This window comes from Uranotaenia lowii, chromosome 3 (assembly GCF_029784155.1).
Source record: "Uranotaenia lowii strain MFRU-FL chromosome 3, ASM2978415v1, whole genome shotgun sequence".
Lineage (NCBI taxonomy): Eukaryota > Metazoa > Arthropoda > Insecta > Diptera > Culicidae > Uranotaenia > Uranotaenia lowii.
In genome coordinates, this window is record NC_073693.1 from 343,099,295 (window position 1) to 343,123,302 (window position 24,008).

Sequence of the window (24,008 nt, forward strand, 5' to 3'; positions counted from 1 at the left end):
TTCTTTCGGGAGTGCGAGTGAAAAATGTAGCTGGTCCGCGGATCGTTCCAGATTCAATCAATGAAAGCGTGAAAACACAGTGCTAAACTTGCAAAAAACCATCTCATTAGGTGGCCAGTGGTGTAATCTCGGCAATAGCTAAGTGGAATTCTTCGATTGTAAACGGTAAGCAGCGAAAAAAGTGAAGTAAATTTTGTCCGATCATCCTCTGGTTGAAGTGGGTAACACTTTTCGGGAGGCTGGTTCGAAGAAAGTCGGATCGAATCTTTTTCATCTCTCATGCGGGAAGCGGGCGGGGGTTGGCGTCGGTGAGTGATCCATGCACTCAGTTGTGACGTTTGGTTACGCACACTTGCTGGTTGTATGTGGGGGGGTGATGCGCGGAAAAGTAAACAACACAACCAGTGGCGTTGGAGGCGTACAGAAGTGTACATGTGTGTTTAGTGTAAGTGGGTTGATCGGAACGGCAAGCGGAAAGCATGAATGAAACGAACGCGCGCGCTGGAGAAAGGGGTGGTATTTATTTGCTAAACCGCGTAGAACAGAGGGTTGTATGTGTGCAGTAGAGAAAAAGGAGGCCGCACGGCGCTGTGCATGTGTGCAGCGTTGTTTATTTTCATTTTGCGGTTGACGATAACTAGGCAAATATGCGGCCAGATAATGAGCGTATACATGTTTAATGATCAAAAATTTATGGTAAAGCTTTTATACTTTGATAGAACATTTTCTGCTGAATTTAACCGTATAAGTAATGCGGCCAATTAAACATGTTAAAATGTTCCTATAAAAATAATTTAATCGGAATAGTAGACGCTGTCCGGTTAAACGTAATTAGCTGTTACTCAAATTACATAATCAACTAGATGTCTTAAAATTAATTAAATTAATGGTTTTTCTAAAGAATTATTCGTTACTTATTTATGTTGAATTAAATGCGTCTTTTAATTAGGATTTATTTCAAGAATAAGAAAAGGTGTCTTAGACAATGTGTGTGCTCAAAATGTATGTGTCTCAAAACATTAGCAAATAGTATTTATTTGTTCAACATATTCATTATTTAGACAACCCCCTTTGTTATGGGAAAAAGGCTTATTAACAGGATTCTTCAAAGTTTTCTCTGAACCAAAAACGAAAAATAAGAGCGAAAAAATTGTTAAGTATTAAAGTTTTGCCTCATTCAATGTTGCACAACATAAGCTTTAAGTTCGCCATGTTAAGGAATTCCCCAAACAATAATATAGCCAAGCAAAATCACAGAGCCAATTTAGGAACATAAAAGCGCCATAGTACCCCACCAGCATGAAGAATGTCTCGAGGTGTATTTGCGGCTCCAGGAACACATCTTTTATGAGCCGTTTTTTCTACATCGTATAAAACACACAAAGTCTTCTCTCTAATGCTTTTCAACACATTCACATCGAAACGATGATGCACAAATAACGCAAAATCCATCCCAAGGGTGCCGGAGTCGTGTTTTCTATGTTGCTTCATGATGGGACTCCATACACGTTTTGGATGTTTGACCAACTACCACCAACTATGTTGGAGGGAGGAGATGCTTCAAAGTTAGCGGCGTTATAAGCCTTGCTGATGTTTCTTTTTCCCAACATTTCAATCGTGTATGCAATCCATAAGGTGCATGGAAAAAATGAAGACATCCGGCAGGGGTGCATGCAAAAGAAGAGACGAGAAGACACATGCTTTACGCGCAGTGACACCGACCGAACAGCACACATTCAATCCGGCCAGAAGGCAAGCTTGTGCGGCGCGGTTTCAATATTTAGCCTGAGCCCGGAAACTATCGCACAACTGTCCCATTCACCATTGATGGGAATAAGACTTACAATGTTTCGAAATTATATGTTTGTTTTGATTGTTGAGCATGATGAAGAATAAAAACAATCCTTAGGGCATTTAAGTTGCTGATATGGTTATTAGTATCAATCAACCACATAATATTATCCAACTACATGTGGCATGCTTGAATATTCGTAGTTGATTTTTAAAAGCCAAATTATCTAAGACAAATATCAGTCTGATTGTTCAGTGACTACTGAAAACAAACTCTCAAATGACAAACCACAGGTTAAATACATTAAAATCAAAAAACTGAATTACCTGGTTCGATTCCAGATTTGCCATATATGCGACCACAGGCTAGTTTAGAGAAGAGCACACTCTGTCAAAGGGTGCTCCCCTCGTACCAACCACAACGGCACAGCAAAGAGCTTTACTACCTACCCTACCATCAGTAGCAGCAAGCAAGCAAAAAGGAAAAACACTCGTGATCCGTCTCCATTTCTGTCGCTTCTGTGGAACACAGATTGGGTGAAGACGAGGCTCTTTTCCTTCCGCTGAACTAAATTGGGGAGTGAATAGAGAGAGAGACAAGAAAAAGCTTTTTCCAGTCGAAAATCACCTTTTCGAGTCGATAATTCTAGTGCAATATGGTGGCTACTTTGGAAAGTTTCGCCTAATTTGCGTTGCATCGCAGAGGTAAGAGCTAGCATTCGTTTAGGAATATGTGTCGAAAGTGGTGTTGTTTTTGCGTTTCCGAAGCGGGAAGAGCACAGTTTATCGATTTATGATCCACAAAGAAGGTAGCTTTTCAATTATTGTCAGTGTGGTATGTGCTCAATCTTGGCAGAAGTATAACTCCATCATCACAAGTGCCAGTAAGTCGGGGTTGATAGTCTATAATGATATTTAACAAAGCTGCTAGCACCCCTAATATGTCGATCAACTTCGTAAATACTTCTCCGGTGCACTCAACAGATCGTTTGTTGGATTCATCCCTTTCTGTCTGTTTTGTTTTGTTGCTTTGAGTGCTGTATCGAATAGCTAAGCATTTGCGTGTGACGTTATTTATTTACATACGCAAAAGCTGTCGTCGCTAGCCAGCACGCCGATGATATGATAATTGCAAGGTGAAGGCTTTCGGAGGCATTAAATCCAATGGCACTAATGGATTCGCAGGTACTTGTTGCTCGTTGTGTTCGCGCTTGTCCGGAATCATTTAATATTTAGATTACAAGGCATCAACATGCAGGTCATGATTAATTCATGTCTAGAGCGAAAAAATATAAATCCATTGTTATGCTTTTTTGAAATGTAGGTGAAGATTACTATTATAGATACTTCTACAAAAAATTAGTTCGTGAAGTAATAAATATATTCTCACGTATCGGTGAATAATATGATGATTTTTTTTTTTCAAATATCATTTTAAAAGCAAATGCGGCGCCTCACGCACGCACTGCTTGATACATAAATTTATACCGAACATGGTTTTTTAACATGTCTATAAATAATCTTTACACAAGTTTACCATTTGTTTAGATACGTGCCACTATCAAGCGTTGTTGTTTTATTTTGGATTTGAGGCCTCTAGGGTTTATTCATCTTATTAAACCAGTTTAAAGCCTACCCCTTTTCTGGAGGTCTTAACATAGCTACAGTCTACACTAGCGATTGCTAGTTCCATCAACGATCGTCAATGCGCGAATTGCCCAATCGTTGGTTTCAACAGTTTTTAAGCAAACACTATGGCACCATGTGCTCCATAGTAGAGTTTAGATTAGTTGGGAACGGCCATACATTTTCTCCTCACTACAAAACATCAAACTTTAACCTGGCATCACGGATTCGCAGATTGAGAATGTTGAAAAGCTTCGTCGACTGCCCGCAACACCATCAATTTGTTCCAGCCATCGGAAATGAGAAGAAGCATGTTAACCGCGGCGTAGCTGAATGCTGTACTCTGAGCTTCTCTTCCCAAACTCCTCGGTAGTAATCGACGTCCAGCTTGGTTCTGGTGTCCGCAATGAGGTGAGGCTGACAACTGACCTTTGCCCAAACAACCTTCCCCAAAGTGCCAGAATGGCCTTTCAGCGATTGAAAGCGAGCTCATGAATGTAGCTCCAACTCCTGGCAACTGGATCGATCGACTTCTGCACTGACCAATCCTGGTTTCGAATACCAATGATCAATCTAACCGCAGCTTGGCTCGGGGCTGCATCGAGAGACCGGCCTCGGATTCCAGTTGCATCTTTTGGTTGATCTGGATGGAGCATCTCGCGGCCTCTACGTTACCGATTCTTAGCGCAGGTTGGCTTCTTCGGTTAACGGACTTTCTGGGTTGGTTGGTTCACTTGCTAACCGCAAGTTTCTGCACTGCCTCCCTCCTCTGCGATGATGGTAACTGATGAACTTGCTAAGTCTGAAGGAAACTCGTTTTCCTTTCCAAACGTTCTGGGACGTTTATATTTAAAATGCAGGTTTCAGTGGCGTAATAGTTACTATTTAAGTAAAATCCTAACATGCAGTACCGTTCATAATGGGTCGATTCGCGATGACGTATGTTCCCTTTTGTGGTGACAGTTCGCACGTCCTGTTTACAAAATTTTACAAACTAGAAATGGGGTGCGGCGAAATTTTTCGTGTAACTGCACGGTCAAGAAATTTAACTTAAAACTCAATTTGAGTATAGCAAAAAACTAAGTCTCATTTTGTGAAATAAATTTAGCGCATTTTTTGGTTTTTAATGGTTATCTCTCCGGGAATGAACAGAAACTTGAAAATTTCGAAAAGGAGGTTTGTTTATTAAAATGTTTTAACATGTTTTAAAACCCCTTTCCAACACATTCGTTTTGGACCCACTTTGCATTGAATATTCTGGGAAAGCGCCTCCACTTGAAAAAAAAAGTTTCATCGAATGTCCAAATGTGGAAACTTCTAAAGAATTCGAATGTGCCGAATCGATTGTCCGGAAATTTCTTGTGTTATTTTGACCGGAAGCTGCAAACAATTACGACAACACTATTCAGGGACAGAAGAATCCAATATAGGAAAATTCTCCGGTGAACATTCCGAAAGAAAGGGCTGAACTATCATAATTTTTACGATATTCGAGGAAAAAAAATAACGTCAGATAGTTAAACCACTAATAACATTGAAACGAGACTTAAAACAAAATTGCTCTCTGTTTTTGGCTAGAATCCTCCTATCGTCGACATTGCGCGGCAGCAATTCGAGCCTGCAAATTTTACTGGTATCGACATTCTCGTTAATTTTCGAGCAGCTCCAAAAATCGAAATCGAGTGTCCAGTTTGTGGTTTAACTTTAAAGTTTAAGTACATTTATTCCAGCTGGATTTACAAACAAATGATTAATTTTTCATTATTTTATACTTCAAACATCTAATTTTCTTTTCAATTTTTTTTATCCCAAAACTGAACCACCCAACAAACATTTTTGCTGATTAAAAACGCCAGTTCTCTGATCGTATGCTGTTTTGAGGTGCTGATTGCTGTTTCAGCTTTCTGGCTGAAGAAAGAAATATTTCAGCGCTGTTTCAGCGTATAAGGAAGTTTTATTTCAGCTAATGGAAAGTAGGGGAAAATTGGCTAAAGACTAACTCGTTCAGCCTTTGTCCAACCATTTTTGACACCTTCAAATTTGACAGCCGTCAGCTGTACAAGGGTAGCTTCGAAAGCATCTTTCAACAATATCAAACTTTTTGTTATTCATGTCGTGACGAATCAAAATAATTATCTTTTGAATCGTCTAATGATTCGAAATTTCTCATTTCGCATGATAAAATGACCTTGCCGGGAAATTTACATTTTATACTCGTAGCAATTTCAATTTCTTCATATGAAATTGACCTTGGTTGAGAAATATTTTGGTCGCTTAAGAGCGACACTTTTCTGTTCCTTCGCAGAATGCATGGTTGGTTCTGCCTTCTGCGGCATGAGACCAACAAGTCGTAGGTTCAAAGTTCGAGACAAGTTCAAATGAAGAAAAAATAACACGGGAGGGGAAAAGTAGCTGGCAAACACCGGACATACATCGGTCAACATTCTTTTTGTTTTTTTGTTGTTGCTCCGTCAATTGACGTTTCATGTCATCTTCGCTAATTAATTTCTCCAGATCTCGATGTTTAAGGGCTGAACAGCAGCTTCTCTCTGAATTTGGGTTGCCTTCTTTCAGCAAGATAGCTGATTTAAAATTAGAACTAAACAGCGGTTTCAGCGGTTGTTCAGCAAAAAATGTTTGTTGGGCAAGAACTATTGCTAAAAACGTGTGAATGAGAATAAAATGAGGACCCAAATGTTTCAGCGGTTGTTCAGCAAAAAATGTTTGTTGGGCAAGAACTATTGCTAAAAACGTGTGAATGAGAATAAAATGAGGACCCAAATGTTTGCTTTGCTTCTTCAGCGTGTAGAATTGGAAAATAAGGAATCAAAACAGGAATCGCGAAATGTCAAAAACAGTGAAGCCAGGCAGTGCGTGAATCGACCTATTGTATAGAAATTGGAAGCACGCGCACTGTCACTACGGCTTTGAACTTTCACTCTGATGATATGTTTTGATCAAATTTTCTGCGTAAGATAGATGAACTATTCTATTGCAAAACTTGAGCTTTCTAAAATTTGTGTGGCCATCCTAAGATACAGTAATTCTACGGAAATCGAACTTTTAGGAATTTTACCATTCAAACTGCGATATCTCAGAAACTACGCTACGCTTTTTATTGAAACTTTGCAGAGCGATTGTTGAAATATAAAGTTAGCATGTCTGAAGTTTTTGATAAGTTCTATCAATGGGATCAAAAGCTACGCGAAGTACAATATTTCAGGCATAAACCTTGAAATGCGATTTCTATAGAATTTTGGACGATTCATGAGAACAATATCTTTTCATCCACAAATCAGTCAAAATATGTCTGACAAAAGCAATAAAGAAAAGAAAAAAATGGAATAAATGATCAATCTGTGTTTTGAAATTAGTATCTTACGATCACTGACCACACTGACTTGACACTTAGAACAAAAATTCAATTTCTGTCTAATTTTTTTTGTCTGATTTAGTAGGTTCGCAATATCGTCGGCAGGTGGCGAACCTGAAAAATTTGACAAAAAATGCCCTGTAGGAAAAATTGTCCTGTTTAGCCCGATTTTATCGTAGAAATTGCGTGTTTTATTTTTAAAGTTGGGTGGCATTTCCTAACTGGGATAGCATTTCTTCAAATCGATCGATTCGCATTCTGGAATCGACATTGCGTACCGTTGGAAAAATTATCCAGAAGACAAAATCGAGTGTCCAGTCAGTATGGTCAGTGGTTGATCTATCTTTCGCAAAAAAATTGATCAAAAAATATCATCAGAACAAAAAAGGCAACGGATGTTTTAGTTGAACCTGCACAGGTAACTCCAACGGAAACTTGTTTGCATATTCGTTTTACGTACCTGTTTAAAGAAGCTTGTTGCTAATCGATTCCTATACCTACCGAGTACATGGGAAAAGCGTTTATATTTAATTCATAGTTCATTACGATATCGCATAGCTATTAAGATTGCCACTCAAATAGCACTTTAAGAAAAATACATATTACCAAGCGTGATTAAATTCCTGATTCTTAAATTCTAAATATTTTAATCGTAAATTTTGCAGATAACCAGTGAGAAATCCAACTAGCCCGTAACTTTAACAGGTGTGCGCAACATTCGGGGCATCGCCATGGCAGTGCGTATTTCGTTCGAAATAGGCCATGCAGCTAACATGAAGGCGCGACCGACTTCCGAAGGCTACACCCATGATTGGGAGATGTTCGTGCGGGGCGTGGACGGAGCCGACATCAGTCACTACGTGGATAAGGTCGTATTCAATCTACATGATTCGTTTCCGAAACCAAAACGAGGTTTGTAAAAAAAAACCTTTTTTAAGAGGTTATGAATCTCATTTTTATGTTTTTCTGTTTCTTTAAATTGCTTACAGTTCTGAAAGAGCCGCCGTACGTTGTAAAAGAGCAAGGCTACGCAGGTTTTATTCTTCCTGTCGACATTTACTTCAAGAACAAGGGAGACGATCCCAAGAAGAAGGTGTACAGCTATGATTTGGACTTGACCCAGTACAAGGCTCAAACGGAACATTACGTAGTCAGCAATCCGTCTGATGATTTCAAGAGGAAATTACTCAAAGGTGGAGGAGTTCTACTGGGCAGTGCATCCTCATCTGGAGATTATAAAAACCGACACAGTAACAGCGGAGCGGTTGACAAGAGTGGTTCTTCACAAGATAAGAAATATAAGAAAGGCTCAGGCGATGATTCTAAAGTGCAGAATACGTTCGCAAATTTGTTCGGTACACCGATTACCAAAGGTAGTAATAAAGTTTCTCCAGACCCGAAGCAAAATTCCTCGTCATCCAGCAAAATTCCGCCAAGTGGAGGCGGCAGTGGAAGTAGCAAAAGCCAGCAGGCAACGCAGAAAGGAGACCGGTCCACTTCTAGTTCTTCGTCCAAAGATAAAGACAAGAGCGAAAAGGACAAGTCTTCGAAACATAAACATTCGAGTCCCAATAAGGAAAAGGATTCTAAAAAGTCGTCTAGTGAGGATAAGCATAGCAAGGAAAAGAAAGACAAAAGTCATTCGAAGGAAAGAGACAAGGTGAAGGAGAAAACTTCAAGCTCAAGTTCATCTGCAACGTTTCAGAAACGACCGTCGAGTCCGAAGCGAAACAATGCGGCTATTATTCCACCACCAGTGTCGGCGAATAGTCCTTCGACGAAACGACATTTATCACCAGCTGTCGCACCAACATTTGTGCCACCGGCTGCCAACAGCAGTTCCAAAGCAGAAGAAAAAAGCACCAGCAAGCACAGCGGTGGCGATAAGGAGAAAAAGAAAGATAAAAAAGAGAAGAAAAGCTACGACAAAGACAAGGAACGTAGTGAGAAGAAGGATCGTGATCAGAAGAAAGAAAAGGATCACGAAAAGATTACGAGCACTGCTCCAAGTTTAGATAAGCCCAAATCGGATTTGATAAAACCGAGCAAATTGGATATGGCTAAAATAGAGTCGAAACTCTATGGAAAAGAAAAGGAAATCGTGAAGGAGCAGCCGAAATCAATAGAGCCATCTGGTATGGCCGTTCCCTCTGGGCAGCATCCCACCGGGCAACCCCAGAATGTCTCGGAAGCCGCTAAGCGAGTTGAAAAATCAGATGTCAAAGAAAAAGATAAAGAAGAACGTAAACATAAACACAAGAAAAAAGATAAGTCTAAAGATAAGGAAAAAGATCGATCATCCAGTAGCAAAGACAAGAAAGAAAAGAAGGATAAAGAAAAATCCTCCAGTAGTAAATCCACTTTCCAGACACCACCCATAGTTCGGGAACCAGAAACGGTGTCACCTATCAAACCAGCAAAATTGACCGATCCGGCAAAATCAACGCAATCAAATGAGAGGGAAACTCAAAGTGCTGCACCTCCAAAACCATCTCCCTTGGAACTCATCGGAGACAACAGCAGCGACTCTGAAGTGGACAGTCCGCCGTCCATAATCAACGACAAAGATTCAGAAAACTCAAACAGTAGCATTTCAGATCTCTTGGTAACACGTCCGCCCTCAGCCGCAACAGCCCAACAAAGTCGACAGCCAGAGCAAAGGCATGTTCCTGAACCTCAACCCCCGCCAGTCTCTGCGGAAACGGCTAAAACAGAAAAAAGTCATCACAAAAATAAAAAAGATAAATCCAAAGCAACTACTGTCGATGGTGGCAAAGAGGAAAGCAAAAAGCGGAAACGTAAAAACAAAGATCCAGAGTCAAACGACAAGGCGAAAGATAAGAAAACTGCTGTGTCTACTGCACAACAGAGGAGCCCCTCGCCGCCGTCACCTCCACCAGCAACGCAAATGGAACCTCCTATGAAAAAACCCAAACGAGAAGACACCTACAAACGGGACGAATCTCCTGTGCCAGCGAACAACAACAATAACAACTCGAAAATGCCTCCGCCGGAGGACACCGGAACGAGTTCATCGTACTATAACAACAACACGACCGCTTCATTACCACCACCTCCACAACCACAAGGGCCGCAGCAGCAACAACAGAACAGTAGCTCAAGTGCGGCTACCATGACCAACCTGTCCGGTGATTACATGTCTGAACTCAAAGATCTCCAGCACAAAATCATGACCCTGCAGGACAACAACGAGCTGCAACGGGTAGTGGAGATGATTGCCGCTACCGGGTGTTACGAAATCACCAGCGCCACCTTCGACTTTGATCTGTGCGCTCTCGATCGGCACACGGTACAGCGGCTGCAGGAGTTTTTCGCTACATCATGTTCCTCTTGACAGTAAAATGGGTTTTCTGAGTAGTTGGGAAACCAACATGATTCCCTATTGAATTAGGAATTTGAAAGTTTTAAAAGTTTACTCCTAGTCTGTACTAATCGGTCTTTATTTTCCTCTTCCGTTTTATTATGATACTCCGTGGTTTTGTAACTCACTGTGAATAATTTTTATATTTTATTTATTTCCTCTTACTTATCCGCTTAATTACTCTATTGGTTAAGCATTCTTGAATTAAAGAAACCCGTAGCAACTGTTAGTTGGCACAGTTCTCCAGCACTGAGAAGTTCTTCGCAATTTCGTAGTGACGTACACATACTACTATCGCGAAAGAAAAGATAAAGAAACGTTCTACTCATTACAGGTGTAGCATGTATTATGTGGAAAGTTTTAGAACAGATTGTACAAAGTAATATTTAATACACAAAATTGAGATATGGACAAGGACGTACACTCAAAGACTGGTGTGTTAGTTTAGTGAGTGTGTGTGTATTTGAAAATCCAACTGGATGTACCTTATACTACCCCAACCCTTAGAAGATCGAACATATAAAAAAAAACAAAGGTTACGTATCCCGAGTATATTTTGAAAAGATAACATTGACATCGTGGCGTTGTCCACGCTTTTCAAAGGTGTTGCTGCCATTGTACGTAAAACTGTCCTTTTTGCAGCAAACGTTTTGGACAAGGATAACAATCGCCATCACACTCAGTCGATGAAGCCTAAATTGAAAATAGGTTCGCTGTAAATATTCAAGCTAAACCGAACTAATCACATTAAACAAAAAGTTTGCTTAAGCATTCATTTGGCACAAAAAACATTGAAATACATCTTGCGACGAAAATTAATTGGCCTAGTTGAAATTTTTTAACCTTTATCACCTTATCCAGTGATTTCGACAAACTATTTTTTTTTTTGTCAAAATAATTCGACCCGACCTTTGTTGTTTTATTGTTTGTTTTCAGAAATAAATTAACTGTACCGTCATTTCGATAACCACTGAATTTTTGAGAAAAAAAAACCTGCTAAATTTCTTGACCTACTAAATTTCTTGATACATGCGTTTCATGAAGAAAAAAGTTCGGTTGAATTAATTTTTTTGGCTCAACTGGTATTGAAGATTTGCCTAGCAGTAGTTCAAGATTTTTTGTCTTAATTTGAACTTGTTATTACACATCGGATGCGTGATAATTCAGGCGATGGACACCTCAAGCTTCAAATGATCTTCTATTGCATTATCATTTCCTGCAAAGGGCATTAAATCCTGTTTGCTACGAATTGGTCTCAACTCTCATGAAAATGTTACAGCTATAGAATAAAAAAAAGTGGTAATATTCCCAAATACAGCTAAGTCTAACTGAGTCAAAACCATTAAACACAAATAATACAAAAGTATACATAAAACGCTGGTAAATCTATTTTACAGCAAAACAAAAAACAAATAAAAAAACAAAAGCTACACTTGTCATTGTGTAAATGTTCGTGCAACATTAACATACAGTAAACCAGATTCGAAGATACTGATCGACGTCACGCAATATTTGTATATTTGTTGGTTACTATATTATATATGGTATATATTTAGTTTTAAGTCAGAAGTAGAATTGTTACTAATTACCTACAAAAAACCCGCATAAACAAACACACACCATCCTCAACAGAAGTGAAACATCAAGAAGTCGTGTGATTGCTACTAGTAAGTATGTATGTGTGCTACAACAACCAAGAATTTTATTACCCTTATATATAACTGGTGAGAAACAACCAAAAATCAGAACAAACAATAGAACATTGGAAACTCTAGCCATAAGAATTCACAAATTACAACCATTGGCTGAACAACACAAATAAAAAACAAAATCTCTTCCCTCAGCGAAAAAAGAACTATTTACCGCGAAATACAGATTTTTTTAAACACAACTCAACCAAACAACAATAAATGAGCACACATGTAGTAGAGCCATTTAGCTGAAAGCATTAATTCGATCCCTCGTCGATGTACCATTAAGAGCGCATCATAGGACAAGTTCAATGTGTTGGGTGTAGATTCGTTCGTTGAATTATGTGGAATAAACCTTGGTGGTCTTACCTCTGAACTAAATTGGATTAAAACAAAAACTGAAACAAGAAATACTACACACTTCTTTGTCCCTGATTTCTCGATAAGTTTTTGCGCGTCATTAATTGATTTAGGCGTCTTTGGACTGTAAATCTTTTCACGAATAATACGACAATGTTAATGAAGAACAAATAAACTGCTAATAAAATATATTCCGTGTAGTGTTTCTTTTAATATGAAAAACATCCAGATAGTAGGTATATCTTCATCAAATTCTCGACAAAGACAAAGGTGAGTCTCACAGAAGCAAGTCCAAATCATCCGATCCTATCCCGGTACAGTGAGACAAGAATGTATGTTATTTATCATAGCTACGTTTTCACATCGTAATGGGTGAGATCTCAACTGGATCGATAGACTGTAGAATTAATCGACCCCTGACTGACGATATTTTTTGCCCGCACAAAGGCAGCGGCCCCAGGCTCGGTAGGAATCCCGAATACAGTGGTGAAGGTGGCGGTACAGACCATTCCAGGTACTTTCAGAGTAGTATTACAAAAGTGTCTATACAAAGGATCTTTCTCCAACCTGTGGAAAACTACGAAGCTGGTGTTACTACCGAAACCGGCCTCCGTCATCGTACAGATCTATATGCTATTGGATACCCTAGGTAAACTACTAGAAAGGATAACCTTCAACAGACTAACTATCTGCACAGAGGGTGAAAGTGAACTGTCAAACAGACAGTTCGGTTTCCGGAAAGAAAGATCCGCAATGGACGCCTTCCGAATGGTGACGGAGTACGTAAAACGCGCACATCACAAGAAGAGGAAAGGTGTTCGTCATTGCGCCATTGTCACGATCGATATTTAAAAAGCCTTCAGTAACGCTAGTTGGGAAGCTGTTGCCGATGCGCCTCGCAGGATGCGTGTTCCCAACATTCTATGCAGGATAATCGGAAGCTTTTTTTGAAAATCGCGTCTACCAAACCGAAACCGAGTTACAATCTACTGCCGTTGACCGTTGACTTAGAAGACTTGAAGGCTATCCTCTACGCCGCCAGCAGATCGTGACCTAGAGGATAGCATGCTTGTCTTCTAAGCCAACGTTCATGAGATCGAATCCCGGTCGTGACATAACCTGGCAAACATAGTATGATGAAGGTTGGCGGTTTTAGCATTAGTTAATGTACCCGGGTATTTATTTATTATTTTTATTTTATTTATTTACATAGTATTCCGTCTCACGACATAACTTGACGAACATAATTCCTAAAATTCACTCGGTCCATGGCAACCGTTCTCCAATTCCTTGGGCACCCCACGTTCGCCAGATCACGCTCTACTTGGTCTAACTACCTCACTCGTTGCGCCCCCGCTCGTCTTGTTCCTACCGGATTCGTAGCGAACACCTGTTTTGCAGGACAGTCGTCTGGCATTCTCGCAACATGTTCCGCCCAGCGTATCCGGCCAGCTTTCACCACCTTCTGGATACTGGGTTCGCCGTAGAGTCGCGCGAGCTCGTGGTTCATCCTTCGCCTCCACACTCCGTTCTCCTGTACGCCGCCAAAGATGGTTCTTAACACTCGTCGCTCAAATACTCCGAGTGTACGCAGGTCCTCTTCGAGCAATATCCATGTCTCGTGCCCGTAGAGAACAACCGGTCTAATGAGCGTCATATATAGGTTACACTTCGTGCGAGGGCTAAGTCTTCTCGACCGCAGTTGCTTGTGGAGTCCATAGTAGGCACGACTTCCGCTGATAATTCGCCTCCGGATCTCACGGCTGGTGTCATTGTCTGCGGTCACCAGTGAGCCGAGAAAGACAAAGTCTTCGACTATCTCCAGCTCGTCGCCGTCGATCGTGACCTTGTTATTACTGGATAAGCGGGTTCGGTCGGTCTCGGATCCGCAGGCCAGCATGTACTTCGCTTGGACGTATTAATCATCAACCCAATCCTTCCTGCTTCGCGTTTCAGTTTGCGGTAGATCTCCTCCACCTCCAGATGATCTGCCGACTATATCAATGTCATCGGCAAAGCAAATAAGTTGACTGGATCTGTTGAAAATCGTGCCCCGCATTTCGCCCACCGCTCGTCGAATAACACCTTCTAGCGCCACGTTGAACATCATGCAGGATAGACCATCACCTTGTCGAAGCACCCTGCGCGATTCGAATGAACTCGACAACTCACCCGAGATCCGCACACAGCACTGCTTTCCATCCATCGTCGCCTTGATCAGTCTGATCAGCTTCCCGGAAAAGCCGTTCTCGTCCATGATTTTCCATAGCTCGTTACGGTATGCGGCTTTAAAGTCGATGAATAGATGGTGCGTGGGGACTTGGTGTTCCCGGCATTTTTGGAGGATTTGCCGTAATGTGAATATCTGATCCGTCGTTGACCGTCCCTCCATGAGGCCGGCCTGATGACTTCCCACGAATCTGTTTGCTTGTGGCGTTAGGCGGCGGAGTAGGATTCGGGACAACACTTTGTAGGGGGCATTGAGGACAGTGATCGCTCGGTATTTCTCACAGTCCAATTTGTCGCCCTTCTTGTAGATGGGGCATATTACCCCCTCCTTCCACTCCTCCGGTAGCTGTTCTATGTCCCAGATCCGGACTATCAACCGGTGTAGGCAATCGGCCAACTTGTCCGGGCCCACCTATATATACCTTGGGGGAGGTATACCTTGGAATTGTACGCCTCAATTATGCAGCACATGCATGTGGATGGATCTTTTCAAGGGAACATAGATTGCACTTGGAGATACTATCTAGTTATGTGTGTGCTCGTAGTGCTACCGGTAAACAACTGCAATTTCCACCAATAGTTCAGGGGTGTCAAGTAGCATAGAAAAGTAAAAATAGTAACGCGGGGTAATACCACAATAGATCAACTAAATGGTAGCAGTGGACTTTCTCTACCCAACAGGAAAAAAATCTTCTACGTCAAGGGCTGCGGCCATTCTAGGAAGAATTCAGTGCTTTCGGTTGAGGTAGAATCATGGCTGCCTCACAATGGAGTTATGTTTGCCGACTTCGTGGAAAAGTTACCAGACGATACTGATAATTAAGCAAACGTGATATTTAAATGCAGTACGAACGGAATCCTGCATCAGAACAATCTTTTGAAATAGATGGCCGAGTTTCAGAAACGATGAATTGCTGAATCGGCAGTATTAAGACAAAGCCTGAATTCCATAATAGAACCAATTGTTAAACAATGAAAATTGTTTAACCCTTCGTTTCATGATTTTTTATTTTTCCTTAAAAATCGTTTCAAACAGTTGGAAATGATGAGTACATCAAGAAAATAAATTAAAATAAAATACGATTTTTCCATTTTTCCATACAGTAATTGTTGCAAATTTGTTACTTTATGAAACGAAGGGTTAATGCAATTTTATTCATATGGTTTTGTAAGAATTCCGTTAGAAAGAATTGAAAATATTAAATAAAAAAAAGGGTAAAGGTAAAGGTATAATATTGAGGTTCAGGAAAAGGTCATCGAAAGAAATACAGCATAAATAATATACATACAAGCGTCTTATAATATAAGTTAATCTGCAACCTGCGTGAAATAACTCAACACATTTTCGTCCACAAATATTTGGCCCACTCGACCGATGGATCGGATGGGGGCAAAACCCATCCCAAAGGAATGCTACTACTTACCTTGCCGTCGCCATCGTCATCTGCATCATCGTCATGCACCAGGCAAGCATCCCAGGCCCGTCTTGTTTCGATCAGTGCCTCCCGGCTTCGGTCGGCTTTCAGCAAAGGATGGTCAAATTTCCTGGGAATGGTGTCTCCGAACAGTACCCGGTTCCATTCATTTTCGGTGCGTCGCTGGGCGTTGGCTGCCGATTGTCGCGCCAACGTGTCCTTAAGCTGTTTTTCTTCCTTGATGCAATCGGCCAGCTTGGCGGCCCAAGTTTCTGTTAGTTTGATGAGTTCGGAAAAGATGGGGTCCTGATTGGGTTCCTGACGATTGTACTCCTGTCGCAGTTGACGAGCTATTTTAAGTTTTTCGAATTTGGCTAAATTTCGTTTGCAGGCAGCTTTCCGTTTGTGAACATCGGCCAACACGTGGCTGGCTTGTTCTAGTTCCTGTTGTGATTTGCGTTGCTCAGCAAGGAGTTTTTGCTGTTCACACTGCCAGCTGTCGATTTTTTTATGCAACTTTTTACGATTTTCCAATTGACTTAACTTTTCTTTTTTAAGTTGTGCATTACGTTTTTTCTGCCAACGACGTTTTCTGAGACGAGCTTTAATTTTTCGCTGGAGATCGCCTGATAGATTTGGATCTTTCAAACGGGTAATTTTATCGTTGATGGAAGCGACAACTTGAGTTTGTTCTTCGACCGCCTTTTTCCACTCGGAATCAGGAAGGAATGGAATTGCTTGTTCGAGGATGGTTTTATTTTCCTTGAGATGGTCGATTTCTTTTACGAGACTTGACAGGGTTTGCTTCAAGTCAGTTATCGAAAGTTTTGGCGGAGTCTGTATTAGGTGCGTTGGTGTTCTGTGTTTGAGGAAACGTTCGACAAATTCTAGATCCGAATTATAGTGAAAGTTTGTGAGGAAAGGTTGTGAAGGTGGAGGCCTTCTTGGGTCGAAATAGGGTAGGTTCTGCATATCTTGATTCGTGTCGAGCACTTGTGCTTGAGTAATCTTAAGGAACTCACAAAGCTATGTTCTTGGTTAAAATGTTAAATGTTAAAAAGTTTGGTAAGCGGAATTTTGATGTCGTGGCAAAAATATCTTGTTTAATGTTGAGGTAGGTTAACTTTGGCATCCTCCAAAACGTTTGATGCTGCTAGATACTGTTCGGTCTCTTTCAGTTCTTCTTCGTTCTTCAACATCTCACTAAGCTCCTCGAAAGCTTTAGCCAATCTGAAAAGAAGTTGAAGTGAAAAAATAAAAAATGGTCTAATTAACTCAGTTCCATACATTAAAATTATGAATAGAAAAATAGGAAAGTTGATAAAGCAACTTTTAACACGTTCGGCTTAATAAATATAAAAAATTGCAATTGACAGCAAAGTTTTTTTTAAATTTAGTTTAGTCTTTAAGGCGAGCTGGATCTTGCTGGACCTACCTACTATTCGTACAAGTAAAGTTTTTGAAGCAAGCTGTCCGAAAATAAGGACTTTTATTTAAAAATATGAAATTATTATTTCATAATAAAATTACGGAGCTGATTGATTTCGTTACATTTTATACCACTGTCCAAAAAATAAACAAACCTTGAAAGTGAGGTTAGGATACCCCCGGTAAGCCCACCCACGCATATTCCGAGATCCCCTACCGTAGTAAATCTAGCCCAGTATACCATCTGTTCCCATTGGCCAACTTACCTCCGCTGGCAGTCCGGAACCATCATCATCGATTCCTGCAGCACCTCCTCCTGCTTCCGAAGGACATGATCATCGGCACCGGAGGCCTTCAGCTTGTCGATACGGTTCTGCTGGGTGATGACTTCCTTCTCGTAGACGGTTTTTTCCTTGGAGAGGCGCTTCACGACACCGGTTTTGATCGTTAGCTGCCGCAGTCGGGGATCGGACATGGCAAAACCGGAGGGTGTTCGTATTCAGTTGATTGTGGGAAGAATGGAACTAGCTTTTTGCACTAATTCTCCTGTTGAAAATTACCGTTGAACTTCCGAAAGATTGAAAGCGCTGTTAACGAGTGACTCATATCGAAAATACACAAAAACGCTACACGGAAAATAATAAAAAGGTAAAATTTACCTTTTTGCGAGGTGAATTTTTTCCACCCCTCTTTCGAGGTAAATTTTACCTTTTTTTCAATTTACCTAGCAAAAAGGTAAATTTTACCTTTTTCGCATTCACCTAGCAAAATAGTAAAAAATACCGTTTTCCCATTTACTGATTTAAAAGGTAAATGCTGGTTGGTTTGATTGTTTCAATAGCATTAAAAAAAATACAAAATTCTTTCAAAAATGATATTTATTGGAGATAAATAGGGACTGGTAATTCGGTTTGGCGTTCTTCTGAGCTGCTATGGCCGCTGAATCCACCTGCGTTGCGTACATTCATGGACTCCTCCGTTCGACTGATCCGGTCAGGTTCGGCTTTTCCGGCTGGAGGATGACGTGGAATACACCTCAAAGCTCTATGGGCCGATCTGAAACAAAATCAATAGTATTATGACTGTAGGAAATAAGTAAAGATAAGAATAAATGAGAAATTGGCACCACTATCAATAGGCGAAACGAAGAACCCTCACTCGTCCAGGTAATCGGGGATGGGCGCGCTGGCAGTCCCGGTATACAAATTCCTATGTGTTAAACAGAAAAAGGAGTAGCCTTCACTCCAATTTCACTCCGATTAGCTGTCATTCTTATGGAAATCTGTGTAAGGCTGATGTCATGCTGAAGCAACTAGCAACGCGACCTACAACGCAACGTTCACACGACTAACCAGCTCTCATTTGATCTCCATGGAAATCGCGCAGACCTGTCATACTGGTCGCTTTGTGTAGCGCGACCAATCTGATGCCAATGTGTTCAGTAGCGCGACTAGTAGGAAATCCAATAGGAACATTGTTTTTTCTCGATTTGAAGCAGTGATTCCGGGTTTTAAGCACAATAGTACCAAGATCTGTCCGAACTTGTGATAATAAACTAAAAACTATCTTAATCGGCGAGAAAATTTTCATGAATTCTTAGTTCCGGAGAAAAACCAAGGAATTTTGTCGGTTCAAATTTCGGCATTTTTGCAATCCGGGTCGTGATTTGATGAGTTTTTGATGGCTCCGGAAAGAAAGGAGACGATTCAAAGCATTATCAGATGTAGAGAAGTGATGATTTGAAGGGAATTTCAAAGTGACAGGTCGCGCCAGCATGACATACCAATGCAATGCAACGCAATCTTATTGGAACGTTGCGTTGCGTTGCGTTGCTAGTTGCTTCAGCATGACATCAGCCTAAGAGTAAAGAGCCAGCTTTATTCTTTTTAGCAGGCCCAAGCCCAATAGAGCAAGGTTTTCATAGAGAGAGAGAGAGGATAAAGTGTGTAGAGTTTGAAGAAAAGAGAGTGCGTCGAAAGTGAAGTAGAAAAGTAGGATCAGTTAACAAACTAATTTCACGAAGGAAGGATCGGTTGAGAGTGCGGCGTTTGAGATGAAATTGAAAACAAGCGCGTGGAATTTAGGTCGGTTTCGACAATGGCTAGGTCGGTTCGATGTAGCGATTTTGTTGGGAAACGGTGAAAGCTCGGTCGGCGACGTGATATTTTTATTCTGCATTGGAAAGAGTGAAATGGTGGAATAATTAAGTTCGGTTGGAATTGGTAACCATCAAGATGGCGGCTGACGAACGAATCAGATTATTGTAAGTAATTAATGGAGAGTGCATGTGGTATAGTTGTGAAGGTGCAAACTCCTGCGAGGAGCAGCACGTTTGAAGAAGACACACACCCCTCCTGAGTGGGGCAGTGTCATTGAATCTCTGGCAAAGGAAGTACAAACTCCTGAGAGGAGCAGTACTATTTAATTGCAAACTCCTGCGGGGAGCAGCACGTTCAGTGACGACACAAACCTCTGAGAGAGGCAGTGTCATTGAATTCGTTTCAAATAAAGTACAAACTTCTGGGAGGAGCAGTACTATTTAATTTGAATATCTGGTGCAAACCCCTGCGAGGGGCAGCCCCTTGTTGTTGGAAGAATATACAAACCTCTGAGAGAGGCAGTATTATTCATGTCACATGGATGGAGTTGGAAGTACAAACCCCTGAGAGGGGCAGTGCTTGATTCTGAATATTAATAATATGATGCAAACCCCTGAGAGGGGCAGCATGAAGGGTATGAGTTGGGGATTTTTTTTTTTGGAAATTCTCTATTTGAAACGACTCATAAGAGTTGGAGATGTAAAGGATAAAATTCATGCAAGGGAAGGTTGAAATTAAACCTTAATTTTCTGGTAATAGTTAAAGATTGGGAGAAAAAAATGCTGATGTTTGAAAAATAATTGATTTTAAGCTCTAAAACGGCAAAAAAAAATCATTCAACGAGATCGCAATCTGGATAGAGAAATGGATAATGAATAAAAGAAAAATGGGAATCAAGTTTTTTTTCCCAAAAAAGATTGGAAATGAATTGGAATTGGAAGATTGGATATGAAAAAAAAACCTGGGACGGACAATAATATCCAGAAAAAATAATATAAAAATTTGAGACTATACCATTAAAGGAGCGATACAAAACGCTAAAATGTGCAGTGAAAAAAAATTAAGAATTGCAAATGGATGATGGGGAAACGGCGTATAGGGAAAGAAAAAAAACTAAAAGGAAAAACGGAGTTGAAAACAAAATAAGAAATAATGGGATGGAATTCTACAATAGTTGTGAAAGAAAAAGGGAAGATGTAAAAATAGTGGAACTAATTTAGATTACGTATGATGGAGATTTGAAACGAAAGTAATGAATGTGGAGGAAGAAGAATAATGAGTGAAAAGTAAGATGAGAGAAAGGATGACAGGGAAAAAAATATGAAGAAAGGGAATAAAAAGTTACAGCAGAAAAACTGGAAAATAATCAAGGAAAAACGAATACAGTAATACCTCGATATAAAGCAACGAAATTTTTTTTTTCGTTGCTTTATATCGAAGTTACGTTATATCGAAACACTAATTAAAATGGGCCTTTGGAGCATCGATAGTGATCGTAAATGTGAAAAAAGTTGATTCTAAATTCTGTTTGTGCGGTTTTAATACTTTTTACCATTAAAAATTCTTGGCTCCAATGCTCTAATCGATCCTGCTAAGCCCAAAAGCGCCATCTGCAGACAGTTTTGTTTTTTATCTATTGATTCAATGCATTCCTTGACGTTTAATAATTGTGATAAATGTCACCAAATAATGACATTCTGATATGATAGGCGATATTTTCAAAACGGCTCAGAAACATCAGAAATGTTTCTTTGTTATTTTCATAGCAAGTGATAAAATCCGTGCATAAGCGATGGTACAGAAGTCTGTACAGTTAACCGCTGCAAAAAATGACTTTTTGCTCCCATATGTTTTTTCGCTGCCTTTTGGGTCACCAAGCATCAGTGTAAAATTTTAGATGATTTGGTTGATACCTAAGTTAGCGCAACGCGTTTCAATTTTGTATGGAAATTTGTATGGAAGAAGAAATTTTTGCACATTAAATCATCCAGAAAATTCAAATAAGCTTGAAAAAAAGTCGATCTTTAATTTTTAGTTTTGACTATTCCTAAGCTTCATTTTTTGCTTACATGACAAGCAGCTAAGAATTTCATGAAAAAAGTTATAACCATTTCAAAAGAAAAAATCTGAATCCATTGAAAAGTATTCAAAAATGGCAGATTTTGCTTGCTAGAGCTGTTAATAATTGCTTGAAATGTTTTTGCTAAGGCTTTATTAGTCAATAAATTCTCTCAGAATGCAAGGCAGTTTTTTGAGATTTTTTATTTCCATCCTACTGTTACACAGCTTTCAAACAAGCAGTCAAAAATGATATATGTAATTGAAAAAATGAATTTTGAAAAGAAAAAATTTATAAAACATTGAATAACTTTTCTGGGGAACAAGATAGGTTTGTGCTTTGTTCACATGAAATGTACTGCAAGAATCAAGGAACATTTTTTATCCAAAGTTATATTTTTTGGAACTTTCAGAACATCTCTGGAGATTTTTGAATGAAAAATTTTGTTTTCCCATACAAATTTCCATACAAACTTAAAACTCGTTGCGCTAATTCAGGACTGGATGGATCGCTTCCAGAATTTTTATTGCTATTTCTGGCAGCAAAAACAACCCAAAAAGTTATGGGAGGTGTAAAAATTTAAGAATTTTCAAATTTCCATACAAAGTTTGCAGCGGTCTTCTGTACAGTGATTGATCAACTGTCAGCAATCACAAAAACTTATTTGAATAAAAGACTACATGCCCTAACCTAACTTCAGCTTAAGCAACTTATATGAAGGTGCAAATATAATCATTAAGTTTTGAAATGGAGATACATGCTCTAGGCTGGATTTTCGAAAGCACAAAAGCGACTACTGGAGTTACATTTTCAACGCTTGCGCTCATTTGCTCTTTATGCCTCTGAGAATTTACCGCATGGCTCAGAAACAACATTATTATATTTTTATGACAAAAAAGTATTGAAATTCGAATAGAAACATTTTCAAAAGTTACGTTATATAGAGACAAAAGTTGCTTTATATTGGGTTACGTTATATCGAGGTTGCTTTAAAAAGAGGTTGCTTTATATCGAGGTATTACTGTAATAGGATATTTGTTGAGAGAGCAGAAAAAAAAATGAAACAATTAGGTATTGAACAGAAAAATGAATCACAAAATAAGATAGAGTAATCGAATGGAATCTCAAAAGGATTTTTCAAAAGAAATAACGTAAAAAAGGTATGAATGCGAATGTAATAAAAACAATGGAAATTTTTGTACCGAAAGAGATTGTTTCTTCGGTTGACGAATGAATATTTGAACAGAGGCAGAGAAAGTTGCAAATAAAAAGAAAAACAATAGTAAAAAGGTGGATGAAAAAGATAAGAAAAGCGAAAAAAAATAAATGAAATACACAATATGTTTTGTTTTAACAAAGGAACGATACCGGAAGTTGCAAATGAAGGATAAAAAAATTAACAATAGAAAACGCTGGATGAAAAACGGAAGTATTTACAAAAGAAGATTGATTGAGAGTACAAAATAGGCGGATTATTTAGAAGAAAAATGGATAACGAGAAAGGCGATAGTGGATAAAAGAAAAATGGGGATCGAGTTTTTCCAAAAAGGGTAATGGAAATGAAAAAATAATTAGGATGGATTAGGAATAATATACAGAAACAACAAGAAAAAGAAAAGAACAAGAAAAAAAATAGACAATACCAAGAAAGAAAAGATACAAACTGCTGGAAAGTACAGTGGAAAACTGGGAATAGCAAAAACATAATGAGAAAATGGCACATTCTGAAAAGAAAAAAACTACAGAAGGAAAAACAGAGAAGAGTAAGGAATAATAGAATGGTATTCCACAATAGTTGTGAAAGAAAAGGTAAATAGTAGAACTAATATAGATTGCGTATGATGGAGATTTTAAATGAAACCACAGAATGTAGAGGAAGAAGAATGATGAATGAAAAGTAAGATGAGAGAATGGATATAAAAAAAAAGAATATTGAAAAGGGAATAGAAAAGTTATAGCAGAAAAAACAGGAAAATTATCAATGCAAAACAGAGAATTATATGCGGAAGTGATAATAATACAATATGGATTTATGGTGCAAAAAAAAAAAATGAAAAATGGAAAAAAATGAAACAACAATTGAGGAAAACAAAATCCCGAAAAATGAAAATTAAATAAAAAAAAAAAGGAAAATTATGTACACAAAAAGGGAGTGGATCAGAACGAAAGAGAAAACTGAGTGGTTCTGATTAAGAATTCCAATAATAAGGTGCAAACTTCTGAGAGGGCAGAACGATGGATAAAAATTGATGATGTAATAAAAAAAATCATGCTTGGGCAGGTTGTACTTTAATTTAAGCTGTCTTATTATCATTAAAAATAGGAAGAGAAATTGGGGTTTCGAATTCAGGTGTTAGAGAATGAAAAATAAATTGGCAGTTCTGACAAGGCAGATGATTTAAATTCTAGGAAAAATATGAAAACAAGTTTGCAATCTAAATCGAATTCAATTCCAAACCAAGGGCTTGCACTTGAAGAGTGAATCCTAGGACTGCTTGACTAGTTTGAGTCTTAAAATGATTCTTACAGGTTTGAAACTGAATCAGAAAATAATT

At 39.3% G+C, this 24,008-nt stretch overlaps 3 protein-coding genes across 5 annotated transcripts; 1 reads left to right on the forward strand and 2 right to left on the reverse strand.

The window, feature by feature from the left end:
- Positions 1-5: 5 nt before the first annotated feature.
- On the forward strand, positions 6-12,414 carry LOC129755493 (protein AF-9-like). 3 transcript variants are annotated; one of them, XM_055752013.1, is made up of 3 exons: positions 6-165; positions 7,456-7,702; positions 7,780-12,414. In XM_055752013.1, the coding sequence occupies exons 2-3, from the start codon at positions 7,522-7,524 to the stop codon at positions 10,143-10,145; spliced, it is 2,547 nt and encodes an 848-aa protein (XP_055607988.1). In that variant the 5' UTR covers positions 6-165; positions 7,456-7,521; the 3' UTR covers positions 10,146-12,414. The 3 variants fall into 3 exon arrangements, with proteins under 3 accessions (XP_055607988.1, XP_055607989.1, XP_055607990.1); XM_055752014.1 differs by lacking the exon at positions 6-165 and adding an exon at positions 2,312-2,496; XM_055752015.1 differs by lacking the exon at positions 6-165 and adding an exon at positions 2,539-2,675.
- Positions 12,415-15,729: 3,315 nt separating this feature from the next.
- LOC129754743 (tubulin-specific chaperone A-like) lies at positions 15,730-17,913 on the reverse strand. Its single transcript, XM_055750960.1, has 2 exons — positions 17,562-17,913; positions 15,730-17,097 (listed from the first exon to the last, which is right to left on the reverse strand). The coding sequence occupies exons 1-2, from the start codon at positions 17,768-17,770 to the stop codon at positions 16,971-16,973; spliced, it is 336 nt and encodes a 111-aa protein (XP_055606935.1). The 5' UTR covers positions 17,771-17,913; the 3' UTR covers positions 15,730-16,970.
- LOC129753905 (uncharacterized) lies at positions 15,787-16,839 on the reverse strand. Its single transcript, XM_055749755.1, has one exon. It carries the CDS (start codon positions 16,837-16,839, stop codon positions 15,787-15,789), a length of 1,053 nt encoding a protein of 350 aa, XP_055605730.1.
- Positions 17,914-24,008: the final 6,095 nt, after the last annotated feature.

What these genes read in the sequence shown, in the direction of transcription:
- LOC129755493 (XM_055752013.1), top strand. Translation starts at nt 7,522, where the DNA reads ATGGCAGTGCGTATTTCGTTCGAAATAGGCCATGCAGCTAACATGAAG. An exon ending in GTTTCCGAAACCAAAACGAG is followed by an intron (nt 7,703 to 7,779) that starts GTTTGTAAAAAA and finishes AATTGCTTACAG; the next exon opens with TTCTGAAAGAGCCGCCGTAC.
- LOC129753905 (XM_055749755.1), bottom strand. Translation starts at nt 16,839, where the DNA reads ATGCAGAACCTACCCTATTTCGACCCAAGAAGGCCTCCACCTTCACAA.
- LOC129754743 (XM_055750960.1), bottom strand. Translation starts at nt 17,770, where the DNA reads ATGTCCGATCCCCGACTGCGGCAGCTAACGATCAAAACCGGTGTCGTG. An exon ending in GTTCCGGACTGCCAGCGGAG is followed by an intron (nt 17,098 to 17,561) that starts GTAAGTTGGCCA and finishes ACTTCTTTTCAG; the next exon opens with ATTGGCTAAAGCTTTCGAGG.